General features: G+C 41.1%; 1 protein-coding gene across 3 annotated transcripts in view; it reads left to right on the top strand.

Annotated features, from left to right (window-relative positions):
• Positions 1 to 21,176, top strand: part of KCNT2 (potassium sodium-activated channel subfamily T member 2) — a 371,828-nt gene that overhangs the window by 115,242 nt on the left and 235,410 nt on the right. For all 3 annotated transcript variants that reach the window (XM_025200221.1, XM_025200220.1, XM_025200219.1), the window contains exons 3-4: positions 1,733 to 1,832; positions 19,703 to 19,751. In XM_025200221.1, the coding sequence (XP_025056006.1) occupies positions 1,733 to 1,832; positions 19,703 to 19,751 (149 nt within the window). The remainder of the gene's footprint in view (positions 1 to 1,732; positions 1,833 to 19,702; positions 19,752 to 21,176) is intronic.

Raw genomic sequence — 21,176 nt, 5'->3', positions numbered from 1 at the left:
ACACCTGATTAGATCTCTTTCATGTATCCCATGATCCAGAGGATCACTGGTTGCCTACTAATTGCATTAATATGTGGCTAGGTCACTACTTAAGACCTGATTAACCAGTTAATCATGTCTTACGTGTAACATCTGTCAGGGGCCTCAGTAACAATATACCTACGTGCTATCCTCAGTCTCTGGATACATTCCTTCTTCCTGTTGCTTTTCTGAGTCCTTCTTCCCATTCTGGGGAATTAGAAGCTTTTTGCTAGCTGAGCTTGATAAGACATCAGGAGTCTGTAGGTGAATGTTCACAATTCTAATTGCTACTAACATCTGTATGGTTTCTTATTCCTTAGGAATTGAGGATGGGGTTTTTACCCCCTTCAATGAGTTTACCATGTGAGGTTTATTTAGCTTTTGTCATTTATTACATCTATTAGGCTTCATCACTTAGCCTTCATAGTTAAAGGACCAACCAGTGTTCCATTACACATTTTGTAATAGACATATTGTAATGCACATTCTAACATTTAGTTGAAGGACAAACACTTCTGATTTTTTTCTGTAACTACATATTAGACTATTTTCAGGGTGGTATAAGAAAGGATAATTTTCAGAATTAATAACTATAACATATTGAATTAAAGTACAATTTCCTGCAAAAACACAGTTTATGTGGAACTCTAGGTAACTTCAGGTCTGAGTAACAGGAAAGACAGACTTTCCACTCTTAGAATATATTAAATGTGCCCTGATAAAAGCAAAGGTGAGGACATCCATAACTAAGCCCTGATAAGGCAAACATTCACAGACATAAGCAATTCTGTTGAGCTCAGTGGGACTATTCATATGCTTGCAGTTACTGATATGCACAAGTGCTTGAAGTGCTGGAGCCTTCGTTAGCAATAATAAGAGTCACTAGTTATCCAGTGACCTCATGCTAGATCTTGATGTGTTCAACTGACAGTGGGGCTCTCCTTGGATACAAGGGGTCAATAGCATGTATCCAAATGCAGGATTTGACTCTCAGTTTACAAGTCCACAAGTTACTAGCAGTTGCTAATGATGTTTCTGGTTGACCTCTATCAGTAATGATTATCAGGATAATTACTGGACACTTTTCCTTTTTTTAAATAAAGAAATAAGATGCAAATGTTGACACTAGTGCAATTCTAATGCTGTACTTCCTTCAATGATAAAATCACACTCATATCTTAGGCCTTGGTCATAGAATGAGTGAAAATCCTGATTCAATGACCATTAAGTCAATAGTTCCATTGATTTTAATTAGTGGTGGATCCAGTCCTAAGTACCTATGTAGAGCCCCCATTACTTTGAAGAAGCTGACTATGTAAGGCCCAAGTTCATAGAAAATACTGCATTATATTTTATAGCATTATTTTAGACCCTCTGTTTGATATGGTGCAATGCTTTCTCAATGTATACACACTAAAGGATGTAAAGTTACAGTTGTATAATCTATGTTATTTTTCATATTTGCTATCTTTTGAGAGCTTAATTATGAAATTCACTATTTAATTAACATATTTTAATATTTCATCAAGTATCATCTATTTCCAATATGAAGTGATCCCATAAAAGCTTCCAGATACTAATATTTGAATACTTGACATCACCAATATTCTGCCTAGGACTGAGGGAATGACTTCTTACTTTTAAGTTATCTATATTAAATATGGAATAAAACCTAAATGAACTGATATTATTTTTCTCTCCTGTAAAACAGGTCTCAGAATACGACTGTTCAATTTTTCTCTCAAGTTATTAAGCTGTTTGTTATATATAATCCGAGTACTCCTGGATGATCCTACACAAGGATATGCATGGTAACATTTCTTTTATATATTTGAGCTTTTAAAGTATTTCTTAAATTGTATGAATAGATCAGTCAGGTTTAAAAATGTTTATTGTTCTGCCAATAGGTATTTAATTTCAGCATCAAATCTTCAGATTTGGATTTGGCTGAATCAAATCAGGAACAGTGATCCTAAACAATGAATTGAATCCCCGTCCCTGATTCAGGCCAAATTTGAATCCAAATTGAATAGGGCCCACTTTACACACCCCTACTGGACAGTAATATAGTGGAGCTCTGAACATGCTGAGAAGCTACTCCAGTTGCAGTGCTTCAAAATCCTTCAAAAATGCAGTTACTTTCCTATATGCTTAGAAGCCCTGGATGGAAACTTATTCCTGGTGTCCCCAAAAGTGTTTCAGCTGTTTCTTCCAGTGCCTAATTACCCATACTCAAATAATCAATGGTGCAGTTCACTCACCACTTGCATGTACTCTTCCACAGAACGTGCACATTGATGCCTGACCAATTTCAGCCCTCAATTTAGATGGAGAAAATGGTGGTTCTTGCCACATGTTTAAGGGCTAATATGCTAACCACACATGACCCTTGGTTATCAGTGTCACCAACTGTCATGATTCTATTGTGAATCTCAGAAAATTAAAAGTGTCCAGTAGTCACCTGAGAATTAGATCTTTCATCTAAATATCTAATTGACTCTTTCATCCTTTACCTTAAATATGTATTTTTTAAAACAAACAAACTACCCCTCATGCTTCTCAGAAAGAGTTTGAGAATGCCATCGAAAGTACTGTAAAAGCCAGAAGGCATAAGCTGTATTGTTCTTTCTTCAAATCCCATTATATTTTGTTGGTCTGACACATGATTTTTGAGTATTTGAATTTGGAAATACTGGATTATACATATTCCTGGTAGTTGAATACTCTCTTCTTCTCTCTTTTAAGTGAAATCACACAAAATAAAAAAATAAAAACTCTAGATACAAAAATACTATATTTTATTCAATAGTTCATTGCTCTACTCCTGTTTCATTTGACATTTAATAATTCAAGCTAGTTGCAAATTTATGATTCTCACTTTCTGCCCTTTTAAAAATATCTTATACAGTTAAACTTTCCAATGCTAAATATGAATGCGTGTCACTATTGTTATTCATTAATTATTGCGTCCATAAGATCTAATTCTGTTACCCTGGCATTGTGAAAAGGAAGATTCATGAGCAAAGATTCTATTCTCTGGGAAGAAGTGTGATAGACACAGGCCTTTTGGCAGTGCTTTAAGCAGCTGACAACTAGAAGGATTATTTTGCTTTATTATTGGAAGCAGCTACATGTGCTAAGGTTAAAATACAGGAGAACCTAGGATATAAAATAGTGATGAGTCTTTTATAATGCACATTTATAGAAATGCTATATATTTTAAGAAGAGCATCTGAAAGGATGGAAAATTACTTAAAGAAAATAGGCTGGAACTCAGTTATGCATAAGAACAGATGCATTATGCAGATGAACAATGGGAAAGAGAAAATATTATTTTCAAAAGTTCATAGTGCAGATGAGTTTGCTCCTGGGTCTGCCCAGCCACTAAGGGGCCGGACTGAGGCCAGCCCCAGGGCTGCAGGCTAGGAGGTTTATCCTAACCCAGGGCTGGGATGCCTCTATGGCAACCCCTGTCATCAGGCTATAAAAGGCTGCAGATATTTTGAGCCCTGGGACACAGAGACAGGAATCCTGAGGGCACTGCAGGCTCCTGTGTCCCCCTGGGCAGGCCACAGCCTAGCTGTGCCTACCTGCCAGCACCCCAGCACTGCTGCCTAGCACCTCCCCACTACATGGCTGCCAGAAGAGTGCCATCCAGACCAGCAGGGTGCTGCAGGATGCTGAAGGCTGCTTCAGACTCTGACCAGGCCTGCCAGTCCCCAGGACCACCTGCAGGCAGCCTCTGGCCAGCAGGGTCAGTGCCACCTTTTTGCAGCATACCCACAGCAGCCTGTCCTGTGCCTGCAGGTGCAGTGGGGCATGGCCTCTGCCATTTGGCTGACTGCTCTATGCCGTGGCCCAGTGCTGAGCACTGTAGGCAGCTGTCCAGGTCCAGCAGCTCAGGGACAACTGTACAGGGGCCCAGAGAGCTGATGCGAGACCCACCATGGCCTCCTCCCTGTCCACAGACATGCCCATGCCCTCTACCTGGGGCCTGAACTGGACCAAGGAAGAGACTGGCAACCTCATGGTACTGTGGATCAAGGCAGAGGTGCAGCACCAGTTTAAGCTGGGAGGCTGGGCAAATGTGCATATTTATAAGGTACTGTCAGGCCAGATGCAGGAGCAAGGGCACAACCAATGAGTGCAGCAGTGCTGCATAAAGGTTAAGGTATTGTGGGCACAGTGCGTAACCGTGACTAACCACAATTGTTGGTCCAGTCTTGCCCACAAGTCCGTACTTTTTATGCTGCAACTAGATGTCATTCTTCTGCCCTGGGACTCAGGCCACCAGGATGTGCAGCCTGCCCAAATCCCTGCCCCAGCCTGGCCCCCCAGTGACACATCACTGGGGGAGGGCCTGTTGGGTGCCCAGCAGCCCATCCCACCCAGTTCCCTGGCTGAAGTTCCCACTAGCAGCTCAGGGAACCTTGTCCAGCACCTACTTTGCTAGCTCTGCATCCTGGGGCCAGGCATGAGGCATGGCCAGCCATAACACTGCCAACTTCCAGAAGCACCATCTCCTCCATGTTGGGGGTGGGGTGGCTTCAACCCGATGCCTGGATGCCACAAACTGTGGGCTAAGGACATTGGTCACAGCCTCACAATGTCACTGACAGGGAGAACCACGCCGAGCCACCAGCCATTTCAGCCCTGACCACATGCTAAGCCCCATGCGGGGTGGGGGGAGGGCTCTCCCTACCCCAGCCCCTGTCCCTGCCTCTCTTCCCCACCTGGCCTGCCCACACTTCCTGACCCTGGGTTCCCCCCCACCCCCTTTCCTCAAGCACACACAGCATGCAGAGGCAGGACACAGTGCTAAACTTTTTTGAGCAGTCTGTGCCCGCACAGCTAAGCTAGTATAAGCCTCTCATATACCAAGGAATGAATGTATGGTGGTGGTGATGTCTTCCTCGGCAGTGGGGGTCAGGAACACATAGCACAGCCACAGATAGCCTTCCAGTGAGCAGCAGAGGTGGTGGGGCAGCCCAGGCTTGCCCCCTATGGCATCATATATCATGCTCCCATACCAGGAGTGCAGGTCCACCCAGAGCACCATAAGAATCAACAGTAGCAGGGTGTAGTGGGCCGGGAACCCCTCAGTCCACACAAACACCTCACCACACACCACCTGGGACATGTGCAGCAGGGGCACTCAGGTCACAGCGCTGGTGCAGTGGGGGATGGGCCCCAGGGTGCCTCCCTGGAGAGACTTCCAGAGAGGAGGGTGGGGGCACAGGAAGCTTCTTGTCCCAGTTGTCTGGGAGCCCCATGCCTTCCGAGCCTGGGTTCCATGGGCTAGGGAACAGCACAGCAGATTGGTTGGCCTGCAGGAGGAGAAGGGGGTCAGCATGGTTTGGAACTGTGGCAGCAGGTGCTGCGAGAAGCCTGACCTGTCCTGCCCTGGGGACGGGGTAGGGGAAGCAGGCTGTCTGTGGCCAGCTGCCAGCAGTTTACTGGCCCCAGGGTAGCATGCAGGAATAAGCAGCTCAGCCAGTGGCTGCCTGGGCCTGGGCTGGCCTGGCTAACTTATCTTAGTCTCTGGATACCCATGCATGGCTGATCCCCAATCTGAGACTTGGCAGCGCATGGCCACTGATACAGAGCATCCTATCTCTAAAATGTTGCAAACTTTCACAAAAAACTTCTGTCTAATGGCTCTACAAGGTCTGCAGCTGGACACGTGGGAGAGGCCACGCTTGGTAGTGGGGATGTGGCCTCAGGGTCACCATGGCCGAAAGCCAGAGAACTGTGGATATGCTGACTCCACGAGAGGTGCACAATGGACTGCACCATCTTCCTTCAGTGGTTGGTTGCAGTCTCAGAGGACTGGTGACCAGGAGTTCTGGATGAGCAGCTCCAGGTGCAGCATAGCCTACATTCCCTGACCACCCTGGGTCAGGGAATGTAGGCTACAGATGATGACCTCTGGGTGCTGGACACCATTCTGACCCTGGCACTTGCCTCTGTCCTTGGCAATTGCCACTGTCCAGCCACCGACCCTAGCCCTGTACTCTCCCTGGCAGCTGCCTATTGCCCAGCAGCAGGCCCCTGCCTGGGCCTGGGAGCAGGTCCCATAGCACCTCTAGCTGCCAGGAGCCCCCGCCTGGCCTCTGCTCTGGGTCCATTACCACCCAGCCCCCAGTCTGTCCCATGAACCAGATAGGAAAGGGTAAACCTGCATACCTGACCCCCTCCATTGCTTCTGTTGTTCTCTGGGCCAGAAGTATACTAGCCTGGCAACAGCAGAGGCTGGGCAAGCAGGTTAACCCTTCCCTGCCTGCTCCCTTGGGGGGGACAGTACAGGCAGCCACAACTAAGTAATGTCCTATGGGGGGAACTGGGTGAGCCCCAGGGGCAGGGGTGAAGCCTAGAAGAGGGGGAGGGATTCTTATATTTTAGTCTTTCAGGCCCTTGCTGGCCTGAACATGTGACTGTTCCAATCTTTTGCTAGTACTGACACCAATCAATGTTTATGGATCTCACATAGTAAGGTGTAACAAGATCCATACACTCTTTTTCTGGTAACTGCATTGTTTCAAAGCTTGCAGAGTGAGGTTTGATTTTTGCCGATACCTTTTCAGTTGCAGTAAATTTATTATTTCAGATTATTATAAATGTGAATAAAATAATCCCTCTTCACAGTTTTTCCTTCTAACTCTGCAAGATTTCTAGCCCGTGTGAATCCCTCACTGTTAATAAAAGACCCCAAAAGTCATGGTAGCTTCCTGGGAAGGGAAAAGATGTCTCACATGTCCCGTGCAATCAGCACCAGCATCTGTTAATTGCTGTTCCCTGAATATGATGTTAATGGACAATGTAGAACTATATCACACATTTCACTATCTGTCATTTCACATAATACAGTTAATTTGATCCTGTCAGTAATTTTGCTAAGTGATGTATTTTATATGTTTCTAAACATTGAAGAAACCCTCAAGGAACACTTCCTACATGACTCTAAAACAATTAATTCTGCATCGTTTGAATAAGGTTTAATAAAGCACAATTATAATGCAGCTTCTATGTTTATATGAGTAGCACAAGTTTAGGAGCTGTGAAGAATTTGCAATTTGAAACCAGGAAGATGTCTCTAAATTAGGACATGTGAGAAATGTGGATAGGAGCCAGTACTTTATCAGGTATTATAATGTTACAAAATAAATTTAATTTGCATCCAGTGTAGAGATGTGAAGGCCCAGAAAAAAAACAGAAAAATTCAGGAAAAAACATTTTTTCCCTGTATTTTCCAAGAACTTTTCCCCTTTTTTTTCCAATGGAAAAATTGGAAATTTAGGGGAAAACTTAACAAAAACCTCTTATGACATATTTTCTTTTAGCGTGATGAATGAAATGATTTTTAAGACAAGGTTTTCAAATATTGTTTACTACAGCTGCCCTTTACTCCCTCAAAATGATTTCTAATAACTATATAATATTAAGATGTTTTATGTAAGACAATCTACAGAATTAGGATTATTGCAATTCCTTTATATAGTAGACATGCTATAACTCTCAAATCCAAGATGCAATTCTTACCCGAGAGGGCACTGCCATCTGCACAGAAAGAGGAAGGAAGGACCCAGGGCCTTCTTTACTTGTGTATTTCTGCACTGCCTGCAGCCTGCCTTCTTCTAGTGACATTTGATCTAGAGTTTGGTGGAGATAGAATAATATGTCCTCCTCCTGACTCCTGACTCAGCCCCTCAACCTGGTCACCTCTCCCTTCAAAGGACTGTAAAAGAAACCTAAAGATTTTGGTGCTGGAATGGAATCACCTCCTACTGAACCCTGTGAATTTGAGATCCACAGAAGTACCTAACAAACTGCATCTAGCAACACAAAGGAACTGAAAGTAGACTTCTTGTTTGATGAAAGGTAAAAGTTTCAATTTCTTTGAGTTTGGTATATTAAACTATATTTTCAGTTAGTATATCTTCATAATTTATGGAATTCATAATGGAGTTCTTACCAATCTGATGCTTTCTGAGCAAATCATCCTCTACCCTTACCCTAGCAGTGAGGTAAGGTCTGAGGAAAGGAGTGATTCTCAGTTATCTTGCTGAGCAGGACTGCCCTCCATCAATTACTACATTTTTTCACATACTGCAGCTTAGTGTTTATATATGTAACCTAGCTATTAAATTACTTATTTCTTTTTTTTTTTTTCCCTCTCAGCAACATGGTGTGACCATCTTCTAACATATGGAAGCATTTCCACAATGCAACTGCAAGTCATTCTGGAAAAAAAAACCTCCAAACAAACCCTACGTTTTGCAAATACTGTCATATTAAATATGCATTTCCAAATCCTTTCAGGATGACCAAATACATTCTTGCATGTATGAAATGTCCTGCAGACATAAAAAATAGCACTTGTAAATGTTCATCAGTATCACAAAGTGTTGCCCAGTCAACACTATCAGGTAAACAGATATCTCAACCAACAGTATCCAAAAGACTCCCAATAACTTCATTTATAGACAAGATGACACCTGAAAAGCAAGAAAAAACTGACCAAGCTCATGCAAAAGCAATATCTGCTTCTGGGACACCGTTATCAATCACTGAAAATGCACAGTGGCAGGCAGCATTTAAATTATTAAGACGATCGTACCATTTGCCCAGCAGACATTCTTTAAACAAGCCTCTTCTAGAGTCAGAATATGAATGTGTTATGCAATCTGTGCACAAAAAAAAATCAATGAAGCACTCTTGCAATACTTTCTGATGGGTGGACAAATGTACAAAGGACAGGAATCATAAATTTTGTGATAACAACACCTCAACCAGTTTTTCATAAAAGCACTGAAACAGGAGAGAACAGACATACTGCAGAGTATATCAGTAGTATAATATCTGAACTCTTAGAAGATTGGGAGTGGTAGAGTATCTGATTTGCTAACTGATAATGCAAGCAATATGAAAGCATGGGAGATCACAATGGACAAATATCTACATTTTACTGCGATGGAATGTGGTTTCCATGGCCTAAACTTGCTTCTTAATGATTTTATGAAGTTGGACACACTGCAAAAGATCTAGACTATAACAAAATAAGTTATAAAATATGTAAAATCTACTCATATTGCAGCTGCAATCATTGAGAAGAAGCAGGAAGAAAACAATGAGAAGAAAATGGTGACTCAAACTTTGTAGTAAAACTAGATGCTGTGGGATGGTGATCTCATTTGAATGAGAATTTGAATTTGAATTGAATACTTTGTGTTGATGTCTTCTGGGCTCAGCTGCAGAACTCCCTGAAGATTCTAAAGCCAATTTCTTCAGCAATCACTGCATCTAAATCAGACAGTGCACTTTTGTCAGACATTCCTTACCTAATGGCCCAGATAAAATCAACTGTCTTTGACAGTGTAAGTATATCCCTACTTACGAGTACGGAAGAAGGAAAAGTAAAAGATTTCATTCAGAGGCGGAGGAATTTTGTTACCAGCCAATTCATGCTGCTGTAAATCTTTTGGATCCAAGATTCAAAGATAGAAATGTTAGTGATGATAGTGTTGCTACTGCTTTTGACTGAACTACAAAATAAGCAACACACTTAGGAACTGATGTGGCAAGATACTTGCAAATGTTGCAGAACACAGAACATGGTCAGGTATTTGTTCCAGGAATACTATCTGGGACTCTGCCAAGCATATTCCTCCTGCAACATGATGGCAAGGCCTTTGTACAACACAGCCTCTGACTCAACTTGCTTCTTGCCTGCTTCAGATTCCTCCATCTTCTGCAGCATGTGAAACAAATTGGTCTATGTTTGGAAATATACACAGGAAATCAAGAAATAAACTAACCTGTGAAAGAGTACAGGTCCTTGTTTCAATCCACGCAAATTTTCAGTTTTCTGAAGTCCATGAAGATAAAAAAGGTTGGTTCAGATTCAGAATCAGAAAATATTGATATTTCAGAAACTGAGTCTGACTCTCATTAGACAAAGAAACTTGTGGTGCTAATATTTTCAAGGATATATTTGATTGTTTAAATGATATATTGGTTTCATGTGCCAAATTTTGTCTCCAGCGTTGGAGGGATATTTTTTTTCTGAGCAATTTTTCTAAAAATAAGAGTTTCTTCTGTTTCTGGAGAGTGCTGACTGTATGGAGGGGACTTTCTAAGTCTGGATAATAAAAAAATCCTTTTGTTTACTACAATGTTGATGGTTTCTATTTTCAACTTTTATTTTTTACTAGTTCTCATGAACTGGCAAAAACTAGGATATGCTTAAGTACCTTAGTGTGAAGCAGCTTGTAGCTCAATCTGTAACATTAATTTAAAATAAGTATTTTAAATACCTTAGTTTTATTCAAATAATAAAAAAGGCATTTATACTTTTACATTTGATAAATATACCAAACATAACAATTTTATATGCTAATTAAGTTATACATAATATATTTTATGTTTTTAAAGTAGTAAAGTAAATGTACATAGGTAAGAAAATAAATATTGCATATATTTCAATTTTTCCCCAAATTTCCATTTCCCCCCATCAAAAAAAGGTTGGGGGGGGGGGGGGAAAAAAATTTTTCCCCCCCATGGCTTCAAAATTTCCAGAAATTTTACATCTCTAATCCAGTGTTTTACATATATTATTGTTTCTAAAACACAACTACTAGAAAATATATACAATATAGGTAATTGTAGTTAGGAAAGCAGAAACAAGGGCTTTTGTAAAAGTTAAAGCAATGATCTTATGTTTATGGCTTTGAATACATTATCCATCTGGTGCCAGTTCTTTCATAAACATTGTAAAACAGAAATCCAAGATGGGCTGCATGGGGCCAGAGACCAGACTAAATTAATGCAATTGTCTAGTACAAACAAATATATATATAAATACTGAGATGCTTTCATATTAATGATCATTTGTGGTACGATGAGGCTGCTGGCATTACTTTATTTTAAAATCTCCTAATGAAGCAGTGAGCCAAAATGAGCATATATTAAAGAGTACACAAGCTTACTTCTGGATATGCAGGACAGGATAAAAACTGAGATAAGCACTAATGACCCAGAACTGACTGTTATCTGAGGTATCCTTTGATACCTTTGTACTTAAATACAGTGGTTTATTTGCAGGTTGCAAGCTATGGTAATTCCCCAAGCTTTCCCCAAACAGTATGTTCCTTGACTTTAAATACTTAATAATTAACCAGGCAGGGACTGTGTTTGTCCCTGCACTCTATATCATTGCATTGCATTTTGCTAAATGCATTTCAACACACTATTTAGCATGTTCTGTCCCTATTAAACATTTATCTGGCTTCCTCCCACGTAGAAATCTCTCAGAGGATTCACTTACGTTACCTCACTAAGGCCCTGAATTCTAACTTCTCTTCCAAGGAGATGGACTTTTATGCCTACGTGGAGCCTTACTGATGTCAATAGGGGGTTCTGCCCATTTGAAGTGACCTTGGATCAGGGCTTAGAGTACAAAAGTCTTACTCTTAGACATGCTTTTTTTTTTTAAAGACCATATCTACACACTGGGCATACCTACAAGTACAGGCAGTCCTCGATTTACAATGTTTTGAGTTACAACTTTTTGCACTTACAACATTTCTAAACTGACACCCTGATTCAACTTTCTGACGTCAGTTTCAGCTTTACAACACTTGATCCGATGTGACATCACGCCAGTGAACAAGTTTGCTGCATCACTCATTTCCCTGCAGAACATCTGTCCAACTTCCTTGGATGCTTTCTTTAAGAAAGCAGATAAGACTCCAGAAAAATCTCCAGCCAGGACTCCTGAGAAGACTCCAGCCAAGACCCTTTCAAAAAGTCCAACCAAGAGCCCTTCAGAAAGGCCAGTGAAGTCACCTCAAAGAAGTCCTTCCAAATCAATATGATTGCTATTTACAAAATCAGTACATTAATGTAGCTATATTACTCATCTGTAATTGATCAAGTACAAAATTCTGGGGTATTTTTGGTGAAAATAGGGTATCAGGACTTGGTTCAGGAATGAATCCTCCATTTATAACATAGTTTCTTATGAGAAGATTGGTTCTGAGTTACGACGTTTTGACTTAAAACGCAGTTTTCAGGAACCAATTGTGTCATAAGTCTGAGGACTGCCTGTACTATATGTCTGCACAGTAACTGTCATTACTATGCAGTCCTGATGGTGCATGGGTTATTTCCAACCCTACTGTGCAGTATGAGCAGTAGCATCGACGTCACATTTCTTTCCTGCCAATGCTACATCACCATAGTGATGAACAATGTTGCTGTAGCTCATTTCTATGGCAATGTAGCGTCTCATGTAGATACACCTACTGTGTCCCAGAACTTACTACTAGCCTTCCATGTGTGCTGCTGGGGTAAAAAGTACAAGAGGTCCACTGGTCAATTATGAAATATGGCAGGCCAAAACACAATTTGAGAAGTGTTTTGCTAAGTTTTCCAAAGTTGATAATAAAAGGGTTGTGGGTTTTTTTTAATACAACAGAAGCAAAAAGCCAGTGAGAGAATTGGTGGGACCATTCAATGACCGAGGTGTAAAAGGTGCACTCAAGGATGATAGGACCATAGTGAGAATCTAAATGAATTATTTGCATAAGTTTTACTGAAGAAGATACTGGAGGAATTCCCAAATTGGATCAGTTCTTCCCAACAGATAGGTCTCAAGAGTTGGATTACATAGAAATGACAATAGAAGAAGTTTTAGAACAAATTGTTAAATTAAATGCTATTAAATTGTCTGGGGCTGGATGGCTTTCAAGAGAGTTCTGAATGAACTCAAATGTGAAATTGTAGAACTGTTGGCAAGGGTATGTAACCTACCATTACAAATGGCCTCTGTTCCAGAAGACTGGTGGGTTGCCAACATAAGACCATCTTCAAAAAGGGCTCCAGAGACAATTCTGGGAACTACAGACCAGTGATTCTCATTTCCAACCCTGGCAAGTCGACAGAATGTATATTAAAGAATAAAATTGGAAGTTACATGAACAAATATAATCTTCTGGGGAAGAGTCATCATGCTTTTTGTAAAAGGAAATCTCACCTCACAAATCTGCTGGAGTTTTTGTGGGTGTTAAGCATATGGACATGGGACATCCAGTTGATATAATATATCTGGACTTTCAAAAATCTTTCAACAAAGTTTTTATAGGCTTAAAAAAAGAGAGTTGTCAAATTATTGGAGGAAAGGTTCTTTCCTGGATTGAGAGCTGGTTAAAAGATAGGAAACAATGTGTAGAGCTAAATGGTCACTACTTAGGATATATGGAGGTCAGAAGTAAAAGTCCTGCAGGGATCTGTGCTGGGCCCAAAGTTGTTCAACATTTTCATCAATGTCCTGGGAATAGGGGCTCACAGCAAAACCTTCAAATTTGCAGATGCTACTAAATTATTTTGAGTAGTCAAATCCCAAACTGATACAGGGGCTGCAGAAATCTCTCTCCAAGCTAAGTGAGTGGGCAAAAATGTCAGATGAACCTTAATGTTGATAGGTACAAGGTAAAGCACATGGGGGAAAAATAACATCAATCATATGTATATAACACTAGATTCCAAAGTAGCTTTAACAACTCAGAAAAGAGACCTTAGATAATTCTGTAAAACCATCAGTTCAATATGAGGTGGTGACCAAAATAGTTAATACAGCATTGGTTAATAGTGATAGTTAATACATCATTAAGAAGGGAATTGAAAGCAAAGTGGAAAATATCATCATGCCACTATACAAATTCACAATACACCTGCATCTCCTTGGAGGCTAACATCAGCTAGCAGGGTTGAAGTTTTGGACTTCAAAAAAGTGAATTTCAACAGGCTCAGAACAATAGTAGGGGAAGGGCTGCGGGACCAGGGACCGAAGGTGAAAGGAGTGCATGAAGACTGGTTATTCCTCAAGGACATGATCCTCAAAGCAAAAAAAGTTCAATGCCATGCAGAGGAAAGGTAGCAGAAGGACTGGTAAGCCGTCTTGGCTTAATAAGAATATCATGGTCTTCTTGAAAAAGAAGAAAGAGGCATAAAAACAATGGAAGCTTGGGACAGTCCCCAAGGAGGACTATTCAACAACTGCCCACATTTGTAGGGAGCAGATTAGAAAGGCTGAGGTGGCGACTGAATTTAAACTAGCTATAGAAATCAAGGACAATAAGAAGTCCTTCTTTAGGCATGTAGGGAACAAGAGGGAAACAAATGGACGCATAGGGCCATTGCTTAACAACTCAGGACAGCTGGTTACCAACACTAAGGAGAAAACCAAACTCCGGAATGACTACTTTGCTTTGGTATTTCACCAGACTAAGGGGAATATCATACTCAATAAGGTTCAGAATGGATATGGTGGGAATGACCACCTTCCTACTGTTGATGTTGAACTTTTGTGTGATCAGTTAGAAAAGTTAGACATTTATAAGTCAGCAGGACCAGATGAACTTCATCCAAGATTGCTGAAGGAGCTGGCTGAAGTCATTATAGGACATCTGGCTAAACTCTTCCAAAACTCATGGTGCTTGGGGGAGGTCCCTGAAGACTGAAAGAGGGTCAGTGTTATGCCCATCTTCAAGAAGGGGAAGAGAGAGGACCCAGGCAACTACAGGCCAATTAGCTTAACTTCTATCCCACGGAAAATCCCGGAAAAATTCATCAAGGAGTCTATGTGCAATACGCCTGCAGAAGGTAGGATTCTGAATGACAGCCAGAATAGCTTCATCGTGGGCAGGTCTTGTTTTACCAATCTCATCTCCTTCTACGAGCAGGTAACTCACCACCTGGATAAGAGAGAGGAGGTCCGCACTGTTATACCTAGACTTCCAAAGGCCTTTGATCTTGTATCCCATGATGTTCTCAAGGGAAAATTGGAGGATTGTGGGCTTAACCACTGAATAGTTAGGTGGGTAGGAAACTGGCTGAGGGGTAGGACCCAGAGAGTTCTAATGAATTGATCTGTGTCATCCTAACAAGAAGTGAGCAGTGGTGTCCCTCAAGGGTCCGTGCTTAGTTCAGTGCTTTTCAACATCTTTATCAATGATTTGGATGTGGGGGTGAAGAGCTCACTGGCCACGTTTGCAGATGATACCAAGTTATGGGGGAGCATGGTCATGCTTGAAAATAGGCTTCAGATACAGGCAGACCTAGACAAGCTGACAAGTTAGGCAGATCGGACCCAGATGAAGTTCAACATTGAGAAGTGTAAAATGGTCCATCTGGGGATGAACAATCTCTAACACACTTACAGGCTCGGTGGTGCCAAACTGACTAGCTGACTGAAAGGAGCCTGGGGGAATAATAGATCATAGTATGAACATTAGTCATCAGTGTAATGCTGTAGCCAGCAGGGCAAACAATACTCTGGCATGCATCAACCAATGCGTCTCAAGCAAAACCAAGGAAGTAATTCTTCCACTTTACTCAGCATTGGTGAGACCGCGGCCTGAGTACTGCATCCAGTTCTGGGCACTGCACTTCAACAAGAATGTGGAAAAGTTTGAGAGAAGAGCCACCCATATGATCAGAGACTTTCAAGGCAAGCCATACAAGGAAAGGCTAAGGGACTTGGGTTTCTTCAGCCTAAAAAAGAGAAGGCTGAGAGGGAACTTGGTAGCAGGTTACTGCTATATCAGGGGAATGCATCAAGGGCTTGGCAAACAAGTGTTCACCAGGGTGTCCTTGGAGAAAGCCAGGAGTAATGGCCACAAACTCCTGGAAGACCATTTCAGGCTTACCACTGGGAAAAAAAACTTCCTCACAGTTAGGGTGTCCAGACTGAGGAATAAACGCCCTCCAGAAGTGGTGCAATCACGTACCCTGGAAATCTTCAAGAGGAGACTGATGGTCACCTTGCTGGAGGTCACCTGACCCCAGTTGTCTTTGCTTCCTAGTGCAGGGAGGCTGGACCCAATAATCTTGCAAGGTCCCTTCCAGCCCCTTACTATCTATGAATCTATGAATCTTTAATAGTATGTGAATCTTTGGTGTCTGCATCTCAAAAAGGATGTAGTAAAATTAGAAAAGGTACAGAAAAGGGCAACCAAAATCATCAGGGTATGAAGTAACTGCCATACCAGGAAAGATTAAAAAAGCTAGACTCTTCAATTTGGAAAGAAGGAGGCTGAGTGGAGTTATGATCTATAAAATCATGAAAGGTATGGCAATGCCAATGAAACGAGACAGGCCTTCAGAGCAAAAGTGTTGGAAGAAATACAAATTGAAGAAATAGAAGACACTGAAAGTTGGTGGCAAGAGGCAGCAGATAAGATCAGGAAAGTGGGAAAAGAAATTTGCAGAATGTCATCTGGAAAGATGCCTGTTGGGAAGGAAACATGATGGTGGAATGAGGAGGTCAAGGAAGTAGTAAGGGAGAAGAAGGAGAAATGTAAGAAATGGAAAGATACATGGGACCCTCTGGACTTTGAAGCATATACAATGGAGAGAAAGAGGACCAATGCTAAGGCCAAAAACACTGCAATGGACGATTTGTACTAAGGAACAGAAGGAATTGTACAGGATTGTTAGAAGAAGAGAGAGATTGACAAGGGATGTGATGCAAAGATATGATGATCAAAGATGATTTTGGCACACTGTTGATGAATGAAGAAGAGATTAAGGACAGGTGGAAAAAATATTTTGAAGACCTGATGAACAAAGAGAACCCAAGAAGTTTGTGAGCAAGTGCCACAGAAAATCAAGGCATGGTGACTGACATCAGCAGAATGGAGGTGGAAAGAGCATTGAACAAAATGAAGAATGGAAAAAGCAACAGGACCTGATGATATACCAGTGGAATTTTGGAACGTCTTGTGGGGAAAAAGGAATCAATATACTGTGGGAGATGTTTAAAGCAATATTTGCCACAGAGAATATGCCAAATCTATGAAGAGGGAGTGTTCTGGTGGCAATATTCAAGCAGAAAGATGATGTCCAGAATTGTGGCAATGATTGGAGAGTCACTTTGAAAGTGTGGAAAGGAGTGGTGGAGAATTGGTTAAGGACAGAGGTAGTCATTGGAGAAGGCCAGTATGGATTCATGCTGGGGAAAAGTACCATGGATCCGGTTTTTGCAATAAGACAGATGATGAAGAAATACAGGGAAGATTGTAAAGACATCCGTTTCATTTTTATTGACCTGGAGAAAGCCTATGATCATGTACCCAGGGAGGACATATGGGAGTGCCTAAGAGTTAAGGTGGTCCTGGAAACATATGTCAGAATCATCAAGGACAGATATTGGAAATGTGAGGAGCAGTTCAAGAGAGACAAAGAGTTTTGAGGTGAAGCTGAGTGTACATCAAGGGTCAGCTTTGAGCCCGTTTCTGGTTGCAGTCATGATGAATGTGTTTACTGAACAAATAAGGAGACCACCCTGGAATATGATGTTTGTGGACAACATGGTCATTGCTCTGAGAATCCATAGGAAGTGCAAGCTGGATTGGACCAATGGAAAGAAGTGCTAGAGGGGAGAGGAATGAAGATTGATTGATCCAAAACAGAATATACACATTGTGATTTCTCTGAGGTACCTGATATTGGAAATGTGATAATCTATAGGAAACATGTTCAGAAAGTTAACAAATGCAAGTAACTGGAGTCAGCCATTCAGTGGAATGTAGACTTAGATGAGCTGAACCATTGAATAACAGCAGGATGGACAAACAGGAAATTGGCAATAGGAATATTATGCAACAGGAGAATATCAGTGAAGCTGAAGGGGAAAGTCTACAAGACATGTGCATCCAGCGCTATTGTATGGAGTGGAGACATGGCCCCTGAAGAAAACTCAAGAAAGGAGAGTGAACGTGACAGAGATGAGAAATCTCCAATGGATGTGTGGAATGATGAACCTGGATAAAGTGAGGAATACGTACATCAGAAGATCAGTGAATGTAGTAGCAGCACCTAAGAAAGTACAAGAGAGAAGACTGGCATGATATGGGCATGTTCAAATGCGTCTTCAAGAATACATGAGAAAAGAAGATATCAGAATGGCATTACCAGGGAGAAGGAGAAGAGGAGATGAAGACGAGATGAAGAGATATAGTGGAGAGGAAAATGAGAGAGAAGGAGTTGAAAGAGGAAGTTACATATGACCAAAGCTGGTGAAGATCCAAGCTCTGCAACAGTGAGTCTGTTCAGATGGGACAAGTGAGGAAAGAAGGAGGAGAAGAAGAAGTTGATCATCATCATCATGAAGGGTATGGACAAAGTGAAAAGGGAAGTGTTACTTACCAATACAATAACTAGAGGACATTCACTGAAATTATCAGGAGAAAGGTTTAAACCAACAAGCAAAAGTTAGTTTTTATGTAGCTCATTTAACTTGCACAACTCCTTTACACAAGAGATTGTTCACATTGTTACCATGAGAGACTGTAAAGGTAAATAGCTAGCCAGGTTCAAAAAGGGACTAGACAAATTCATGGATGACAGATCCACTAACAGTTATTAAACAGAATAGGCAGGTGTGCATCCTCTGGTCAGGAAGGATATAAAAGAGGACAGATTACTTTAGATGTACCCTGTTTATATGTCCTCCCTCTAAAACATCCACTCTTGCTACTGTCAGAAACAGGATACTGGGCTACATGGACCATTGGGCCAACCCAGTATGACAGTCCTTATTTTCTTATGTTTTTATCAATACAAAATACAATCACGTAAGACATGCACAGTAGATTTTTAAGATGCCATTAAATTTTTCCCAAACAATCAGAAGTTAATAATATTTCTTCTGTAAGAGGAACTGTAGTATATGCCTGATTTTTTGGAATTATGATGACAGAACCTATAAATGCTCTGTGTTCCCATCTTTCCATGGTCTCTGTGGCAGAATTAGTGGCTCCTCTGGAATTCCAGTATTTACTTCATGCTCATTACATACTTTGAAAAATATTACATTTTTGATTCCCAACTCTTTTTATGTTTTTATGTTAAAATATCTGCACCTCAGTGCCTAAGTTCATTTAGTTGTTCTACATAGTACTTGACATATTTTGTAGAATAGTGTTAACAAGCTAATAATGATTCTTGTTTTTCTCCTCCTACCCCGCCTTTCAATTATCCTGTTATTGTAAATGGACATTTCATGTGGATATGCTAACTTCTGGCAGCAAGGAATTAAACTGGGGTTGTTCAAGTCAAAACCATACACCTGAAAAGATTAATTGGTGAGTCCCAGTTTTTTTAATTACTGGCATTTTTTAGTACAAAGAATTAAATAAAGGACTGTCCTTAATATAGATGAAGAAATGCTATTGACATTAATAGTAGTTCTCTGTATGAATGAAGGCTAAATAACATGTGGTTTTCCTCTGCCTCCTTAAAATACATGAATGATTTATCTCTAAAGAACTTAGCCTAGTGTCCACCAAAGGTAATAAAAGAGTTGTATTGATTTTGATGAACATTAGATTAATTCTGAAGTATACAGCTCGTCTAAAGATAGTAAATGGATAGCTGCCCCATAAAAAAAATGATTATAGGAAAATAATTAGCCATAACTACTGTATATGGTTATTTCTCCCAACTGTCTTGTTTTTATATATTTAATCAATTGCATTGTATTTATGTAAAAAATAGAGGGCTGATCCAAACCTTGTTGAAGTCAACAAGACTCTTTCTACTGGCTTCACTGAGTTTGGATCAGGGTAATCAAATAGCTCTTGTTTAATATCAATTTTATTTTGTTATTGTGAGCTGACAGGTCTCCTATTATTTGGGTGAACAGAAGCTTGCCGTTGTGGGGGTTACAGGTAATGTATAATTTAAACATTTTAGTAATTTTTTTAATGTATGGTCTAAGTAAACATTATTACAATGTTTCAGGGAAGTTAATAAGCATATAGCAATAGTTACAAAACTAAGGTATTTCACATATGTTGCAACACATTATAAGGATAATTATAAAGCAATAAGGATAAACTAAAAAAGCAAACCTGATTTCTTCCAATGTGGCACTACATGTTTTACTAGTCTGGAATATATTTGTATTTTAAATAAAGTACTGCGGATGAAGAGAGAGCATACTAAAAATTATTTTATTATTTACTTTAATTAAAAGTAATTTTCCTTAAAAATTACATAAATCACTATCGGCTCAATATTGTTGCTTTTACTAAAATGACTGGTTCTAGTGTTGTACACTATGGGCCTTGTTACACATTAATTGTAGGTGGATTCTGGCGTGCTTAACACCTCCATTGTTCATACATTAACACCTGAAACTAGTTTTAAGCACACTTTAGGTGGTTTAAAGTTACACCACTCCAGGGCGGGTTTATCTCTGACCTGTGTTACCCAGCTCATTAATGTGTAGCCACTCCCCATGGATGAGCACCCAAGTCTTCCAGCATCCCAGAATTCAGTGTCCCCTCCCCTCCCCTCCTGTACTATGTGGACATAATTTCCAACCCCTAAACTCTACTGGCCAGGGGACAGTTCTGGCACCAAGCCAACTTCTTCTCCTGCTCCCAGGGGTGTGACCCCATGCAAACAAGCTGCCAGCTAGCTAAGTCACAGGGCATGGATGGGTCCAGCAGTGGGATCTATGGGGATTGGGAGGGAACAAGGTAGGAGGCCAGATTGGGTCCCCATGAACTGGGGTTTCCTTCCCAGGGCAGGAGCAGGTGCTCTCCCAAAAGCACTTTTCCTCAATGCTCCTATCTCCCAGGCACACTGGGAAGCATGACCAGCACCCCTTACTCCCAAATCCCAATGTATGGCCTTCTTTACCTTACTTCCTCTTTCTTTCTTTTTAAATAGAAAAGCGACCAAATAGTAAAGCGACCAAAAGCGAGTAAAGCGAGATTGATGTCATATATCTTGACTTCAAAAAAGCCTTCGATCTGGTGTCCCATGATCGCCTCTTGGAGAAACTGGCCAATTGTCGCCTTGGGTCCTCCACGATCCGCTGGCTGGAAAATTGGCTCTGCGGTCGGACCCAGAGGGTAGTAATCGATGGAAGTCACTCATCGTGGTGTCCTGTGACCAGTGGGGTCCCCCAAGGCTCTGTCCTTGGACCCATACTGTTCAACATCTTCATTAATGATGTGGACACTGGAGTCAGAAGCAGACTGGCCAAGTTCACCGATGACACCAAACTTTGGGGCAAAGCATCCACACCAGAAGACAGGCAGGTGATCCAGGCTGACCTGGACAGGCTCAGCAAGTGGGCAGAC

Source organism: Alligator sinensis, unplaced genomic scaffold (assembly GCF_000455745.1).
Source record: "Alligator sinensis unplaced genomic scaffold, ASM45574v1 scaffold56_1, whole genome shotgun sequence".
NCBI classification, from domain to species: Eukaryota; Metazoa; Chordata; order Crocodylia; family Alligatoridae; genus Alligator; species Alligator sinensis.
Note: the sequence above shows the minus strand (reverse complement) of the source record. Positions and strands in the feature narration are given on the sequence as shown.